Source organism: Anguilla rostrata, chromosome 3, assembly GCF_018555375.3.
Source record: "Anguilla rostrata isolate EN2019 chromosome 3, ASM1855537v3, whole genome shotgun sequence".
In the NCBI taxonomy this organism is placed as follows: domain Eukaryota; kingdom Metazoa; phylum Chordata; class Actinopteri; order Anguilliformes; family Anguillidae; genus Anguilla; species Anguilla rostrata.
The window spans coordinates 25,702,617-25,720,743 of record NC_057935.1 but is presented as its reverse complement, the minus strand read 5'-3'; the positions used below and the strand labels follow the sequence as shown (position 1 = coordinate 25,720,743).

General features: G+C 44.2%; 1 protein-coding gene across 1 annotated transcript in view; it reads left to right on the top strand.

Annotated features, from left to right (window-relative positions):
- The window catches only part of LOC135250560 (transmembrane protein 131-like), a 64,546-nt gene that overhangs the window by 6,953 nt on the left and 39,466 nt on the right, over window positions 1–18,127 (top strand). The window contains exons 2-4 of the mRNA XM_064326975.1: window positions 7,367–7,428; window positions 8,025–8,065; window positions 17,282–17,350. Coding sequence (XP_064183045.1) covers window positions 7,367–7,428; window positions 8,025–8,065; window positions 17,282–17,350 — 172 coding nt within the window. The remainder of the gene's footprint in view (window positions 1–7,366; window positions 7,429–8,024; window positions 8,066–17,281; window positions 17,351–18,127) is intronic.

The window sequence follows — 18,127 nt, the reverse complement described above, 5'->3', positions numbered from 1 at the left end:
ACATGCATTTTTTGCATTTGAATGACGTGTAATCACATGCACAAACTGCTATCTGCTGGTAGCGGTAAATGTTAAAAGAAGTTAAACGGAGTATGTGGAGCTAAGAATCTGTATGTTCGGGCATGTTCATTGCAAACCTAAGACAAAACAAGACCAGGTAAAAACCTAGTATGTGGCTGTATCTAACACACGTGATCCAGCCGACCAATGGTGTAACTTCATAACTCGGCCGACCAATGGTGTAACTTCGTCAGTCACTCAGTCACAGATATTCGCGTTTGTAGGGCTGGCCCCGCTGTTGCGGTCCAGCCAAAAATCGGATATGGGCAAAAAAAATCTGAACTGGGCATCCAGACATGCATTGTAAACGTAGGCAAAGAGATAGCAATTCTGCGTGTTTAACCTGGATTACGTTGTTCAAGCTTGATGCATCAACCTAAAAAGTCTTTGTTACATGTTTCCCTGCTCTCCCTTACTATGAATGTGTAAACAGGAAAAAAAGCACATGGATTCAGATATTTTCAGATCCATTTTGGGCCACATTTATTGGATATAGGCCAAAAACTGGAACTAGGCATCAAGACTTGCGGTGTAAATGTAGCCATAGATTGCCTATTCCTCACCTGAAGGCTTCTATCTCTAAGTCTTATAAACACAAGTGGCTAACAGGCTAACTGTTTCTGCTAGGTCTTGTTTGGCCTAACAAGGTGCTTTTAGTTGCTGAGTATTAATGACGCTACGGTGACATTATAGTGGGATGTGAAGTTTGTCGGATTTTCATTGTGCCTGGGGTGTGTCTGATTGGAGTCACCTGCATTATCTCTCTTTAATCATGGTGGCATGTCAGCAGCTCAGGGACAGATTTGAGTTCGCAAAACCGAAAGTCTAGTTCCCTGCACCGATAACCTGTTCCTCTTGTATTCATTTGCATGTGGCCTCAAGCCTCACACAAAATTTGCACAGGCGTGCTGTCAGCATTGGTGAGGTTTTTTTTTTTGTTGCACAGATTGTCCTTAAGTGAACGATGAGAGTTGCAGTTGCATTTGTTCCAATATTTTAATCAGCTCTCCGGATTAACACGGCCTGTAGGTTAACGTAAGCTTAACATTTGCCTCGGGGGAAAAAAAATGTCTTCAAGAAAAATACAATTAAAAAGTACGAAATTTTCTTTGGAGAAATAGAATGTAGTGGTGGCACAGTAGAGCCCTACTTGGGTATGTCTCTTTCTTCCACTTCCTTCCTTAAAAGGCCACATGGTGTTTTTTGTAGCACATTCTGACCTTCGCCCACGTTCAAAGGAAATGAAAAGTGGTAACTTGTCTTACAGAAAAGCGTGCAAATCCAGCCCCATTCTGAATGCTGGCTTTTTTTTTCCTTCCTATTTGAACTGTGGGGGATTCTGACTACGATCAGTTTTCTTGCTACCACTTTCACAGACATTAATTTTGTGCACTGCCAGTGACATGTGTAATAGTTTTCCAAAATTTGAGTTTTTCAAAGTTTACATTTTGCTCTCTGTAAAGATGTGATGAAGTCAAAGGCTGCAGCTGTGCTTTAGCTAGGTTATGGTTAATGCTGAGGTTCAGCTTTCTGTTGCCTGAAGGTCAGACTACACAAATCACATTAAACATTCACTTCAGCACTGGAACATGTTTCCCCTCTTGTTTGTGCATGTGCGCGTGTGTTTGTGTGTATGTTTGTGTTTCGCATGCTTTCAAAATCAATGTTGTATAATTCACAGATGTCCTTCCCACCAAGAGCTGTTTTTTTCCTCACGTGGACCTTAAAGTCTGAAATGAATGAAGATCAACTTGCTAAAGTCCCTTATCTATTTTCCTAGGGTCTTAGTCAGGTGTTTTGACAGTTGACTGTGAATGAGATTATGGGGTGAGTGATGCAATATCAGTTGGCTTCAAGCTGCCCTGTGGCACTGATAAATGTCTTTTGTTAGGGTACAAGCTCCACCATTTTGCCTGTACTCTGCCTCTTTGTACCACCCTGTCTGTCCTGTGTGCTGCAAACGAGAGAGCTGCTCCCCCTACAAATGGGAGTGCTTCAGCTCTTCCTCCTAAGCCCATTCGCATTTTGAGCCCTTTCACATTGGCCCTCAAATGCTTGAGAGAAATTGCATGCATTCCCTCACGGCCGTGGTAACTACCTGGAGATCTACCATCCTGTAAGGTTTTCATTTCAACTGTAATTTGGCACACCTGACTGTACTAATTAGCAGCTCAACAAGATCTCTAGTGGTGAATGGGATGTGCTTTGTTAGGGGTACAGTGAAAACCTTCAGGATGGTAGGTCTCCATGGACTGGGTTGGTTACCACTGCCTTACAGCTTGAATTTGATTTTGCAAATTGCAAATATTAGGATAAAAAATCTAGCTACAACTGGAGAGTAAAACTTTAACAATGTTTTAACAATAAAGGGTTAGGCTACCTTCTACCATTTAGTTTTCCATTCATGATTTAAAAAAATAATCATTGCTACTGCTGCTGCTGCCTGTTCCAAGTCTGCAAGCAAATACTCTTTCACTGTGTGTACTACGCACAGCAAGCGCTAGCAAAGCTCTTGTTATGTTAGCGCAGGTAGGCCTATTCGAATACAGCAAAAAGGAAGTGGGTTGGCGATCAAGTTTGATTAAACAATATCTGGTTTTTTGTTTGTAGGATGTTGTGCTGTTGGCTCGCGCCTGTACATTTTCCATCAGTGCACATGTTGATCTCCGGTTTCCGAAATCACAACGCGTGAACGAGTGATGTGGTTTTGGAACCCTTTCCTACCTATGGTTTAAAATGACTCCTGATTTACAGTGTGTGATGTGTAAAGCCCGTGCGCTCACTTTCAGTGGTTGGCATTATATATATATATATATAATGTTTTTTTTGTTTTTTTTTGGTTGGGTGTGAGCATGAGATTGCGTCACAATGCCTCCGTCTCACTCCGGATGCATGTGCATGGGACTTGAAGTCTATGCGTGCTGTCAGTAATAATACATTTTACAAATCGAATGTTTGGTTTGCACGCATTTGTTGGCAAGTTGCAGCGAGGTAGGAAGGGAGAATAGGAAGGCTCGTGGGCAGCGCTGAGCTAAGCTTCGGCTTTCACGCCAGCCGCAGACCTGGCGCTGCTTCACCCTCTAGTCACTTGAGCGTGGAAAAAAAATAATGCGGCTGGTCTCGCGCGCGCTGCCAGGAAACGATGGTGTTAACATAGGCAGTAAAGTAGATTTCTCACGGTCTCACATGTACAGTAGGTCTTGCAGCAGGAGATATATGCTGTATTATGTAACCTTGCATTAAATCCAAGTCTACTCCATGCAGCTCAGTAGAGCTCAGATTCACCACCTCTTCCTCCTTAACTCATTTTGAGGACATTCTTGTTGCATTGCATCACAAGTGTATTTACATTTTAGGCATTTAGGAAATACTGAGCAACTTACATTTTCTCTCTCCATTTATACAGCTGGGTATTTTAGTAAAGCCATTGATTTTGAATGATTCATTCCGTTTACAACAGCAGTGCCCAATTAAATAAATTACTGTAACTGATCCACAAATAAATGCAGCGGGTCCACAAATAAATTAAGTCGATTCACAAAGAATTGTAGCTGGTTCACATGTGTGCCTTGCCTGTCGCTTGCATTTATTTGTGGATTTTTGAGACAATTCTCGTGGCACGATTTGCAATGAAAACCACAATTTTTATTATTTTTTATTTTTATTTTTCACTGAGTCTAGTCCAGCCAATCAGATTTTAAGACATTCTTTGGCTAACGTCCACTTTACTCCAGCCAGTCACTGCCTGTATACCCTTCAGGATTGTGTTGCGTAGAGCCAAGGCAGCAACTCGATTGGGAATATTGCTGTAATGGCTCTCTTTGATCAACGAATGAAGCCTTAAAATGGTAAATGGTAAATGGACTGCATTTATATAGCGCTTTTATCCAAAGCGCTTTACAATTGATGCCTCTCATTCGCCAGAGCAGTTAGGGTTTAGGTGTTTTGCTCAAGGACACTTCGACACGCCCAGGGCGGGGTTTGAACCGGCAACCCTCCGACTGCCAGACAATCGGTCTTACCTCCTAAGCTATGTCGCCCCGAACTAAACCATGAACTAAATCTTATCTTATATTTGTACTATTCCATTAGATTTGGAGAGGGACTGGAGATAGGCTGTAACTTGTGGTCAACATGGCCACCTGTAAAGACTTTCAAAACTACTTCTTGTTTTAGTTAGCTTGCTTACTGTAGGCTGCAGCCGTGCTCTGTCATTATTATGATCCACTGGCTATCTGTGTCTGTGTGCACTTGTAACCAGTCCTTGCTTGTCTACCTGTATTTGTTATTCTAAAGTGTTTGGGACGTTTCTGGGTGTGGCTCTTTTTTCTTTGTGGCCTGCATCTGAAAAGCATGTGACCAGTAGGAAGAGGAAACGTGTATGGATTGGTTACAGTGAATAGGCGTGGTTCTTTTACAATGTGTTTTCACCTGGGTTAGTGCTGGAGAGATGGTGTTGCATTGGTGGCTAACATAATGCTATCCAAGTGGCTGGTCAGCTTTTGGGTTAGGCATCTGCTGTTATTAGCATTAGCAGGCTGGCTGCGATGGGCCTAGAATTTGCTCTAAGTAAGAACGCACAGTAAGGTGGAGAATAAGATTCCAATCCACTCCTCTCTGCTCGTATGGGCTAGCTAGCTATTGTTAGCTAGGTAATGGGGAGATCACCAGTCGAGAAATCCGGCTAACCCGTGAGTTTTAGGTACTTTTCAGTTCCACTACTACAGACCAGTTTCCTTGGTTAGAGAGACACATTGCTTAATATCTACCTTGTGGTTTCAGAGTCATACCACAGAAATGGAGAGAAAGCACTCGACTCAGACTCTGGACTGACACTACCTCTGAACACCAACTGTGTTACACCAGACTGCTAACTAATAATAGAACCTTTAGCTCAATGACGAGGCAGAGTACTGTGTCCTTAGTTGCACTGTTTGCTGAGGCCTGGCTTTCATTTAGCTGGTGTTGCATGTTCACTTCCAAATTTTGGAAAATAAGGCGCTAGCTAGGCCCTCGTCCAGGGTGCAGTGTGGATTTCCTGGTCTCTCTCTCTCTCTCTCTCTCCCTTCTCTTCTCTTCTTGCCCCCCTATTTCTCCCCCCCCCCCATTCTCTCACACACACGCTCTCTAACTCGCAGTCACTCTTGGTCTCTCACACTCTCTCCACAGCCATCCAAACGTATGGCCAGCATAGTTGAATTATGAGACTGCCCTTGATTGTTTTCTGGTTCCAGGGCAGCGTAGTTGGCTTTTTACAGGGCCTGGCTTAGCATACATTAAGAAGCCATCACCACAACAGTGGCATGAATCCCACTGTTTAAGGGTGTATCTGAACCTAATACCCTGTTCCTGAATGCACAGATAATGCATTGCATACAGGTGTTTTCTTCCTGATGTTGATAAATTCTGTTTGGAAGATTTTATCTTTTTTCATTTGTTGGTAAGTCCTGGAAAGCCCATGTTTCTACAGGAAAAATGATTCTCACAAAAAGTGAGTATTAACACACACACATTCCACTGATCGAAAAACTGGAAGTGGCCTAAACATTTTACTCCATTGCTGCGTGTTGGGTCCAGCTCAAATCTAGTTCGGAAGCATTGGCAAAATGAAAAGAAAACAATAGTACGTCATTTCTTGTGCACTAAATAAAACAAGCATTGAACGCAAATGTTTAATTCTAAACACACATGGATGCATTGACTAACAGCGCTAGAAGCAGTTTAAGCTGGGCTGGGTTGTCAGAAGCTGCTTTGCTGTCCACAGACTGCAGCTCCCTTTTCAGGGCCTCCTCACTAATGCTGTATCTTGTATGTTTTTATTACATAACATGAACTTGGTTTGAGCTTGTAGTTCACCCTTTGCATCCTTGTAGCGCTTTGGTTAATAGCTTTTAGTTTCTCTGCAGTAAACACACAAAGGCTGACATTAACTAAACCTCCAGTTACAATGTTTTCTTTTTTGAGAACTTAATGAACCCATGAAATGATTGCAGCATGTTTGCTAATTAACCTTATTCTGACATTGTAAAATGACTTACAGATGGTCTTAGGCACATTATGCCTAATATATCTAGTGTAATCATTTAGGCTATCTACTGAAAAAATAATATTTAGAGGTATTTCTTGGTGAAACATTTCATTTTATTCTTTTACCGCTTCCTTTCTTACTTTTCTTTCTAAGAGGAGTATTGTCCGAGCATACCCGAACTGGCTGCATTTTCAGCGCCAGTCCAGCCAATTTGACCCAAAATCTTGTGCCTGAAGCCACATGCCATGGTCCGCTGGCCTGTTACCTTGTCCACTTTCATGTCTGGGAGGTCCCATCATAATGTAGGCATTATACTACAAACGATGTATGAATTGTTCAGAAAAGTATTGTTGGCAAACTCCATGGGAATCATGCCAGGAATTTGAGGACATTTTGTTGTCTTTATGATCGACCACACAGAGATTTTAAAGATGTTGATATCCTTGCACGAGTTCAACTAATTGTTCAAAAAGTATTAATCTCAAAAGTATTCAGTCACAAGGACAATGTTATCACGATCATGTCTAAATGGGATAGGCTACAGGAGATTTCAGGAAGTGGTGTCCTATCTGATAGGTTGGCCATGATAGAATACATTTTATGGAAAAGGTTGTCTTCATTTAAGGGTAAATTAAAGGAGCTCAACTAAAGATAAATCGATTGGACAGAAAGGTAACCAAATAGAAAATGAGGAAACTACCTGTAAAAGATGGGAAAAAAAGTAGTGAGGTAGCTAGCTGCCTACCTAGCATTACTAGTTTCCTCATCCTTTTTTTGGCTACCTTTTTGTCCAAACCATTTATCCTTTGTTTGGCTAACACATGAGATCAAACTTTCCTTCCTGAAGCAGGAATAAGGCACAATTTAATTATTAGATCATGGTGAACCTATCAGATTGGACACACTTCTCAAAATCTCCTGTATTTCATCTAGACACAACCTGCTACGGGACAGTACAGTGATGAGATGAACTGGAAAGTAAGGTTGAACTCAACTGGAAAGTAAGGTTGAAGTCATCTGTGACACAGCCAGAAATGTGATATTTGGATGGAACAATTGCAGATAGGGGGAGGCCTTTTTTTTCAAAATGAGTTGTATCAAACAAAAATTTCTGTTTCATTTTGAGTGTATTTGCAGCTTAACCCTCAATCACCCCCATTGTGGAAATGCCAAAAGTGTATGCTAACTCACCTACCATTGGCGCAACAATTGAAATGTAACTATAGATATAGTTGATATAGTTGTGGCCTAATGACAAAACTGTATCTGTCTCCACAGCATTCATCCAGTCAGACACAATTTTAGAGGTGCTACATTTTGGTGAAGGCAGCCTCCTGGAGGTAAGTTTTGCAACATCTGTTTGAACACCGAATTTGCTCTGTGTTACTGATGCAAGTCACTCTGCCAGAAGTCTAGATGAAAATGTATGATCCGCATACTGAGCTAAACTAGTTGCACATATACAAACTGTAGGGCCTGCGAGCGTCCTTGTTTTTGTTCCAGCGTGTTGTTCTGGCTGTATATACGAGCAGGTTTACTTCTAAATCAGTTGACAGTTAAATGTTGTTGGTTTTTTATTTTTATTTTACAAAGGATATGTGTAATTCTGCAGCCGTAGATAATGCTTTCATCCACGAAGTCAGATCAAATAAATGGTTAAGGCTCATTAATCAAGAGGAGAAGCTGCAGTTAAATCCCAAAAGGGATCGGCCTACTTGTGCACTCCAGATCTAAATTGAAGTGCTTAGTAGCGTAGTTCAGTGCTGCTGTATCTAAGATTGTGAAAAGTTAATTTTATCCCATATGTGACCATGGACACCTAATTTAGCATGTTCGTTTGCACATCTTATTGGTAGCGCACTCTCAAAATACACCGTTATGTAGTATGCAAACTGTAATGGTTTCATCCTGCATTTCTACTTTTATCTCTTTACAGACAGAGTCTGACCTTGATTTTAGTTCATATCATCAAAAAAGGTAAGAGTGCTTTCAGTTCCTTAATTCTGACTTTCTGCTGTGCTCTTTGAAAGCTCATCACAACAAAGTTGGTTTCTTGCGGAACAAGATCATTTGTGCACGTGCGCTTTTTAAAATCCGTTTAAATTCCGCACCATGCGAGAAGAGCCGAAGAGTCAACTAGGCTTCTCCACTCTGTGAATATGATCAGGAAAACGGGTCCTCCACTCTGAGAATATGATCAGGAAAACGAGTCCTATCAGACAGCTCGTGATCAGCAGCGTGTTTTGTTTCTGGTTTCCACAACGCCCAATTATCTTCACCAGGGAGGAGAAATAGCCAATCTCGAAAGTTGCCTGGAGGGTGGTGCTTGGGAACGAGTGGCCACTCGTGCAGTTGGCCTTTCTCCGCAGGCATTCAGGGGACCCACTGCTGTTGTATAAACACATACAGCCCCCGTGTGGTGCTACGGTTCAAGGAGCTGCTCTGAAATGCCCAGGAGTAACACGGAGTGAAGGAAGATTGGGTGCTAGCTCTTGCCGTCTGCTTTCCACTGAAAACCAATCGGAGTAGACACTACCCTGTTCCCTATCCCCTACCCTTTATCCCTTACACCATGCTCCTGATTTTTATGCATGTCCTCTGCCCCCTGTCATGCTCTCCACCAACCCTGCCATAGTCCCTGCACCCTAATCTCCCTGGTTCCCCTCCCCACCAACCCTGCCATAGCCCCTGCACCCTAATCTCCCTGGTTCCCCTCCCCACCAACCCTGCCATAGCCCCAGCACCCTAATCTCCCTGGTTCCCCTCCCACCAACCCTGCCATAGCCCCAGCACCCTAGTCTCCATGGTTCCCTCCCTCCAACCCTGCCATAGCCCCTGCACCCTAGTCTCCTGTTCCCCTCCCTCCAACCCTGCCATAGCCCCTGCACCCTAATCTCCCTGGTTCCCCTCCCCACCAACCCTGCCATAGCCCCAGCACCCTAGTCTCCCTGGTTCCCCTCCCCTCCAACCCTGCCATAGCCCCTGCACCCTAGTCTCCCTGGTTCCCCACTCCACCAACCCAGCACTAGTCCCCTGTCCCCTGTTCCCCCCCACCCCCGACAGTGGTAGGTGTGATTTTATTCCTCGCTTTTCGGAGTGGACAGAGAGCCCTGGAGTGTGTCGCTGGGATGAATTGTTGCAATGAGATCCTGCACCCAATCCAGCAGCTGTCAATGCTACTGCTACACACTGTGAGCAAGGGCAGGACCTCTGTTCTGATTTGCTGATACGGCTTTTGAAGCCGTCATTCAGGACCTGGGGTGGAATGGGGTCATTTTGCATAATATTGTAATCACGCGCCCTCAGTACAGCTTTCTTCCTTGTATGTCAGCTGTTGGAAATGAGATGGGAGTGTGTGACCATTGGAGACTGCAGCACTGTAGAATCTCTGTGCTGCTCGATGAGCTCTCCCCACCCCTCTGTGTCTGGCCTGGCCTTTCATTCAGGCCTTTAGTCATGTACACCTGACCCACCTTTAAGTGCTGTCTACTACCACTGTAACAACATTTCTTTCTGAGCAACTTTAATTATCGCTGTAGTTATTGTACTTCTACTACTACAGATACTTTTATTGTGTTATTAATAATTCAGCGACAACTGCTGCTATTACTAGAACTACCTACTAGTTCTTTTTCTTCTTCTTCCTCTTCTTACTTCTTCTTCCCAATTCTTCTTCGTCTTTTTCTTCTTCTTCCTACTACTACTACTGCTTCTTCCTAGTACTACTACTTCTTCTTTGCACTTACCGCTAACTAGTGGTAATGTCTGAATGTGCTAAAGACCATTGTAATATTTCATTAAGTGGAGTCTTGTATAGGGCTGTTATAAGGTACTGTTCTTGTGTGTAAACGTTGAATCTGGATTGCACCAGTGCCAAATCTGGCCAGCAGCCCTGTTGCGGGACTGTGCACGGTTAGCCGTAGCGTAACCCTGGGATGGGACGGTCTCGGTCAAGCGGGATTATCGTGTCTCATCGGGTCCCATCGTGTACCGCCGAACCCCGCTGGCAGATTGACTGTCTGCAGATCCATCTGTTAAGCTGCTTGCAAACCGCCTTTTTCCAAGTCACGTCTTCCAGCCTAACTCATGCACCGCGCTGCAATGAGAAGCACAGACTGACATCATGCTTCAGAGGAGAGCGCACGCTTGCCGGCGCTCTCAATCGCTAGCAGAGGTTGCAGCTGTGAGCGCTAATAAATACAACTGGACATTGCCAAGTGGGGACAAAAAAAAAAGGGGGGGGCGGGGAGTATGTGCTTGAAAATAAGAAAATAAGCAGCTTGTTGGGTTTTTATATAAGTTCTCTCTCTACTGGAATGTGCAACCCCTGCTTGGGAGAAGGTGCTGCACGGAATGCTCCGGGCCGTCTCCGTGGACTCGCCCTGCATCCAGACAGCTAGGGTAGCGTTTTACGACCCTGCAGAACGTGTGCTGGGCGGTAAAGCAGCGGAGGCCAGATACCGTTTACTGTAACGCCCTTTAAAATGTGTAATGCAGCGGCTCTCTCATGGTTTTTTTTATTCTGACCTGTAAGTGCATTATCTCTGCCGCGCGAGGGTCTGTGTCGAGTTAGCAGCGGTGTAACGAGCGCATCGGTATAAAGTCGCGCTTTTAGTCAATGTTTGACTCGAGCTGAAATTGTTAAATAAGGATCAATGTCCACGTAAATGAGCGTGCGTTCCTGTCGAGAGTTTCAGATAAGACCGCTGGCGCATCTAGGGTCCAGCAGAAGCTGAGAAGCACTCGAAACACCCGCCCCCCCCCCCCCCACCTCACCATGTGTGGGTTCTGTTTTTGGAAGGTGGAGTGGCTTGCACATGACGTAACTATTTTGTTGGATAGAGTGCCTTGGGGATGTGGTGTGCAATAATGGCACATAGCGGAAGCTCAGATTTTTTGGAATATTTTAAGAATGTTATTCAATTTTCTTTTTTTTTTTTTTTGCTGTGTTCTATATTTGAACACAACCATGGCAAAGGCACCAGCGGTACAATTCCTCCTTTTGTTTCATTGTTGAAATGTTTTTGGGAGACAGTGCTCAGGGTCATAGCAAAAAACAAGAAGAGAAAAAGTGTTCTTTCATTTTATCGGGGGAAAAAAACTGATCCTACACGCCCGCTGGCACTGTCCAACCTCTCTGGCACGTCACTCCACTGACTTTTGTTAAGAGGTTCAAAGTGCCCTGTAGGACAGTCAGAGTCGTGTAGTGATGTGTTCATATTGGCACTCACTCACAAGGCTAGTTGCAGCCATGTTCAGTGAGTAGCTGAGCAGTAATGGGATTATTCAGTCTTGACTGCAAGAGGACATACTTATTAAACAATCACACACAGTTATTGGTAGGATTATGGTTAAGTCGATTCTTCTGGTAGATCTTTCTACTTTATTATCACCCATTCTTTGGGTTTATATAAACTTGATAAACCTTCTCATGCCCGGCCCATACGAAGTGCCCTGTCTGTTGATCTGTCTGGCGCAGCAAAGTGAAAACGAACCACGACGCGTTTCTTTCCGCTCTCCGTCTCCCACCTGACGATTAGGCGTGTTGGTTCAGCCCTGTTGGGAAATGGCGTGTTTGTTTGACCGCTGAGAGCGACCGCGGCTGAAAGCCGGTGTTAATTTGGTTTGAGAGGACGGTGCGAGCGGATGCGGTCCAGGGTATCGTGCTGGCTCGTGCTGTTTCTGTCCTGCTGCCGGCGACACAGTTCCTATTTTCCGGTCATACTTGTGGCATTCCCTGAGGGTAAATGACCAGAGTGACTGTGTTTATTTTGGAAAGAGGCCTTCTTTTCCTTTCTGTAATTAGGAGGCTGGAAAGCTGGGCCTGACCTGTCTGGTAGGTCAGAGCCTGTGTGATTTATTTCCCCGAAGGTCAGCGTGACATGTGTAGCGCCTGCCGCTGCCCTGTGCCTCAGCGTTTCCCTGTGCCTCAGCACTGTGTGCTGCTGCTGTCCACTTGCCTTGCAGGTTATACTGAGAGGCACAGCGATAAGCTGCTGCCCAGACTCTTGTACCCCTCTAGTGACTGCAGTGTCAAGTGCTGAATAAGCTATGTACATGCACACACATACACACATGCAAATAAACACACACACACACATGCACGAAAGCACGCACGCACACACACACACACACACACACAAACACAAACACACATAGCTAATGCGCACACACACACACATAAATGTACATTGGTAATATACACGTGCACACACATACGTACACGCATGGACGCATGCACACACACACACACGTGCATCACCGAAGCACGCACTCACACACACACACAAATGTACATTGGTAATACGTACATTGCATACATGGACGCATTCACACACACACACACACATGTGCATCGCCAAAGCATGCACACATACATACACACAGACACCCAAATGTACACACGCACGAAACACAGGGCCAATGGACTTTCCCAGTCAACTTTGTCATACAGGTATGGAGGTAATGAAAGTAATAGGCCTAATCATTTTAAGAAAGACTGTGTACTGATTTGTCATTCTTTTCATATTTTTATGTTTCATTTTAGCTGCCACTCAGTGTTTTACCTCTTCACATATTGAAATATAAGTTCTACAAATCTCTGCTATCTTTTTTGACTGTATTGCAATTGAAGCACCATTAACTATTGTTTTATTGGCATATAAGTGTAAACCCTTGGAGGGTGGATGCTGTTTTTATGTGTGAGTTTTGTGAAGTTGTTTCACAATCTGGAAAGCCACATTTTGTGCCATGATCCTTGCTCTGCTATTCAGTATTGCACACTACTGTGTATTGCATACTATGAAACTCATGAACATTAGTTAGGGGAAAGTGCATTTCATTCTGAATATTCAAGTCTTGAACACACTTATTTGTGCTAGTTTTAGCCTTTTCATTTTGTGTTTTTTATTGGCGAATTACTTTTTTGATGCGGCAGTCTTGTGGCTAAAATCCACAGTTGGGTAATCCAGCTGATAAACGGTCCGTTCATCTTCGTTCCCATTTTAAATGCTCTGCTGAATGGGTCAGTGAATGGATAAATGAATAACAAGATGACCTCATTGTCGGTGATAATGAACAGGGTTAGCATCTGCTGTGATTAATGAGGTTGAACCCCCCCCCCCCCCTTCCCTTTTCTGTGCCTCAGTGAATCCCGACACCTGTGATGCCTGGGCCACATCCTGGCATCTGTCTGCAGTCAGCCATGTTGTTCAAACACCCTTATCAACCGAGCAGTCAAAACGCCTTGTGCAGATGTTTGTTGACCCAATAACAGCACATTTGTGTCCAGATTGTTTACATATTAAGAACTGGGTCATGCGCAGGCCTGTAACTGAGCCAAAATGCTGCATGTGTGCGTGTGTGCGGGTTCATGTGTGGGCGGGCATGCGGGCATGTGCATGTGTGTGGTAAAGAGATTCATCTGAGCTGTGGGACTGACCCTGCTGTACACAAATTTGGAATTGTGCTCCGTCTCACTGGGGCTTGTGTTTGGCCCTCAACCTGAGAACGATGGAATTAGCCTATTTCTACTTTAACAAGGAACCAGGATGAAGTTGATCATGAGGAGGAGGAGGAGGAGGATGATGATGATGGGTGGTGGTGTATGAATCAGTGAATTTATTAGGCAATTAAAAACATTCTGCTTCATTTTATTCATACGATCCATTGTGGTCTTCAGTTTTGGCTGGAAAGGCAGGCAAGACCAGATTGTATTTTTATTTCCAGTTAGTGATGGATGGTGATGGCGATTATAATGGTGTCCTCTGTCCTCCTATCGCTTATAAAAGTGATAAATCTGAAGCCAAAACTGTCATATCTTTGTGCTGGAGTTCTGTTTTTAACAGTGTTGCTCAATTCGGCTCTGCTGTATTTTTAACACATTAGCCTACTATGTGCTTAGTCTGCTCTATCCTCTTTAGTACTGTTGCTGAAAACTGCTCTGTACTGTGTGTTTAACTGCGTTCCTGACTCATTCTGCCCCGTGCTGTGTGTTTAACTGTGTTCCTGACTCATTCTGCCCTGTGCTGTGTGTTTAACTGTGTTCCTGACTCATGCCCCGTGCTGTGTGTTTAACTGCGTTCCTGACTCATTCTGCCCTGTGCTGTGTGTTTAACTGCGTTTCTGACTCATTCCGCTCTGTGCTGTGTTTTCAGAGCATCACATAATGCTGCTCTGCACCCTTTTTCAAAACACTGCTGAACACCGTTCTATGCTGCATTTTCAGAGCATCACCTAATTCCGCTCTGTACTGGGGTTTCACAGCATTGCTTAACACCACTTCTGTTATTTACAGTGGTTTTTTAATGCTGTTCTGGGCTGCATATTTCAAAGCATCACCTAACGCTGCTCTGTGCTGTTTCTCACACCATCACGTAATGTCATTCTGTACTGATTTCCAAAACAATTCTTAAGGAAGCTCTTCAAATGGTACATGGACTGCATTTATATAGCACATTTTCCAGCAGCAACTGCACAAAGCACTTTACAATGAATGCCTCACATTCACCCATTGACACACACTCATACACCAATGGTGATCAAGGCAGCCATGCAAGGCGCAAACCAGCTCATTGAGAGCAATGGGGGATTAGGTGTCTTGCCCAAGGACACTTTGACACACTCGGAAGACCCAGGATCGAACCGACAACCTTCCAGTTGTCAGACAACCACTCTACCCAGAGCTAATGTCGCCTCCTTCAAAGCATTGCCTAACCCCGCTCTGTGCTGTTCTTTATAGCATTGCCTAACCCCACTCTGTGCTGTTCTTCAAAGCATTGCCTAACCCCACTCTGTGCTGTTCTTCAAAGCATTGCCTAACCCCGCTCTGTGCTGTTCTTTATAGCATTGCCTAACCCCACTCTGTGCTGTTCTTTATAGCATTGCCTAACCCCACTGTGTGCTGTTCTTTATAGCATTGCCTAACCCCGCTCTGTGCTGTTCTTTATAGCATTGCCTAACCCCACTCTGTGCTGTTCTTTATAGCATTGCCTAACCCCGCTCTGTGCTGTTCTTCAAAGCATTGCCTAACCCCGCTCTGTGCTGTTCTTTATAGCATTGCCTAACCCCACTCTGTGCTGTTCTTTATAGCATTGCCTAACCCCACTCTGTGCTGTTCTTCAAAGCATTGCCTAACCTCGCTCTGTGCTGTTCTTTATAGCATTGCCTAACCCCACTGTGTGCTGTTCTTTATAGCATTGCCTAACCCCGCTCTGTGCTGTTCTTCAAAGCATTGCCTAACCCCACTCTGTGCTGTTCTTCAAAGCATTGCCTAACCCCACTCTGTACTGAGCCTTTTCCGGGGATTGTCTAACACTGCTCTATACTGTTTTACAGGGCATTGCTAAACAGCATTGTATGCTGTGTTTAACTGCATTTCCTAATGCTGTTCTGTATTTTTGGAAGCATAACCTAACGCTGCTCTGTGTTGTGTTTTTCATAGCTTCCCCTAACATGCTCTGCGTTATGTTCTTCATAGCTTCCCCTAACATGCTCTGCGTTATGTTCTTCATAGCTTCCCCTAACACGCTCTGCGTTGTGTTCTTCATAGCTTCCCCTAACGCCGCTCTGTGCTGTTTTTAACAGCACTGCCTAACGCCGCTCTGCGTTGTGTTCTTCATAGCTTCCCCTAACGTGCTCTGTGCTGTTTTTAACAGCATTGCCTAACGCTGCTCTGTGCTGTGTCTCACAGTATTGCCCAATGCCGTTCAGCCAGCACACCTGCCGTACGGTCAGCTGATTCACCAGCGCTTAGGCAAGCCATCTCGAGTTCCTGGACTCTCCTCACACCCCAGCGATGTTGTCACGGCAATGGCTGACCTCATGAGAGAGCCACCAAATGCAGCCAGTGTAGCAAAAAATGTGTTTGTGGCTTGGCACTTATGCTTTTATCGAGTTCTTTTTTCTTATTCTTCTTTTTCTGTGCAGAAATTATTATAGGAGGATTTTATGAAATAGAGAATATTAGTCGTCCCCTAGAGCTCTCAGTACGTCAGAGTTAAAGTCAAAGCGAAGCTAATTTCATAAAAAATATTTATTAGCTCTATCTTTGTGGGTAATACCTCTTTTTTATTTATTTATTTATTTATTGGTCCATTTCCGGATTAGGACAGGTGTGTGAGTGGTGTTCCAGAAGGGGGCGTGTCCTTTCCCTTTTATGGTGAATGCTGCCGCTCTTTGTTCTGTGTTCTCCTGAGGGAATCTTGACTCATATTCAGCAATTGTTCTGAGTGCCTTTCTGCCGTGGATCTCTGTAACCTGCCACTCAGACTAGGACGTGATGTATGATACTGTAACAATACCTCGCCAACACTCAGAATTACACTTGTACATTCACAAACTGTGCTAAATGCACAGTTTACGTAGCAACATGCGTTTGCTGATAACAGTGCCTTCGCACCATTGTCAGAGATTGGGTCATATTTGCTTGTGTTCTTTTTTGTGTGAGATCCATTTGATAAATGGTTACCGTTGGTTACCGCTGTCTCATCTGTATATTGAATTAAGTGAGAAGTTCATCTCTCGATTTATTAAAACACGTGAGACTGTCACCAGGCAGGTCTAGTGAGTTCCTGCTACTGGCCCTTCGAGCTCATACCTGTGATCGCCACTTGCGCACACACCCACTCATGCACACACGCACATTCGCATGCAAACACACACACACACACACACATTACATTATTACATTACATTACATTACAGGCATTTGGCAGACGCTCTTATCCAGAGCGACGTACAACCATAACCAGGAACAACTATGACGAAACCCCTAGAGAGAAGTACCGGTCCAAGTGCAGGGAACAACCGCATAGTTCAACTTGGACCCTGAAGGTTAAACTGATTAACACTAACAACGAGAACGGCAACAACACAGTCTATGGAAAAAATACAAGTAGTCGTTAAGACAGTTAATGCACCTACACACACACACACACACACACTCCCACATGCATGCACACACACGCCTGACCTACATACAGATTCACAAGTATATCTTCATGCGCATACACACGCCTATGGTGTGGTTTCAGCCACACCGTAACCACCACGTATAGACGGACGTACGCTTGTCAATTTCTATATGCGTCACACAAAAGCATACACACAAAGCGCAAGTGCACTAGCATGCCAATGCTGTGTCTGTGGCAGTGTGTGGAAACGCATCTGAAGAGTCTTTTCTCTCTTTCACAGCTCGTCCTTCCACCGGGGGAACTTCAGGCCCATGCGCTTTGAGCCGCCCATGTTGGACTTCCATGAGCAGTGAGTTCCCTTCAACCCGTCCTTTCACCCTTCCGTGCTGTGATTGGACACTTTGTTTTTGGTGCCCACCTCGACCACCCCTCATAGGTTGCCATTATTATGATACAATCCTTGAACCTTGAGCTTCTATGTGATTCTCTCCTATGTTATAAGGTTCCTCCGCCTTGTCATGGAGTGATTGGTCACTGCTTCAGATAGTTCTCCCAACTTGTCACTCAATGAATGGTTACTGATTTGCATGGTTATCTCTCCCTGTTTTGCAGTGATTGGGCACTCTTTAAATTGTCTCATTCTGTTTCTTCAGTGGTTAGTCGCCATTTTAAATGGCCCTCTCTTTACCATTCACCGATTAGTTACTGCTTTTAAGGTTTCCATCTCTGCAGTGCAGTGTTTGGTGGAAGTATTTTTGTGTCACAGCCGTTCATTGTGCCTGCCAATGTCACTGCTAGTGCGGTTGACATTACTGTTGTAAACCTACTGTGCTAAAGCTTTGAATACAGTTAATTAGTTCTTTGCTAGGACTAAGTAATGTATTATAACTGTATTATTTAATTAATGAGTTTATTACCTATGGTTTCTAGTAAAATTAAGTGCTTGGTTAAAAAAATATGTTAAAGGCTATGATGCTTTGGGTTACCGTGGATTGTCTGTCTGTTTGAGGTGACATCACCAGCTGGAATAATAATGACTTGTCACCATTATGTAAGAACCATGACAAAAAGGCAGGCTGATCTGAGCCACACTGGGCTGGCATGTTGTCTATGACATTTACTGCAA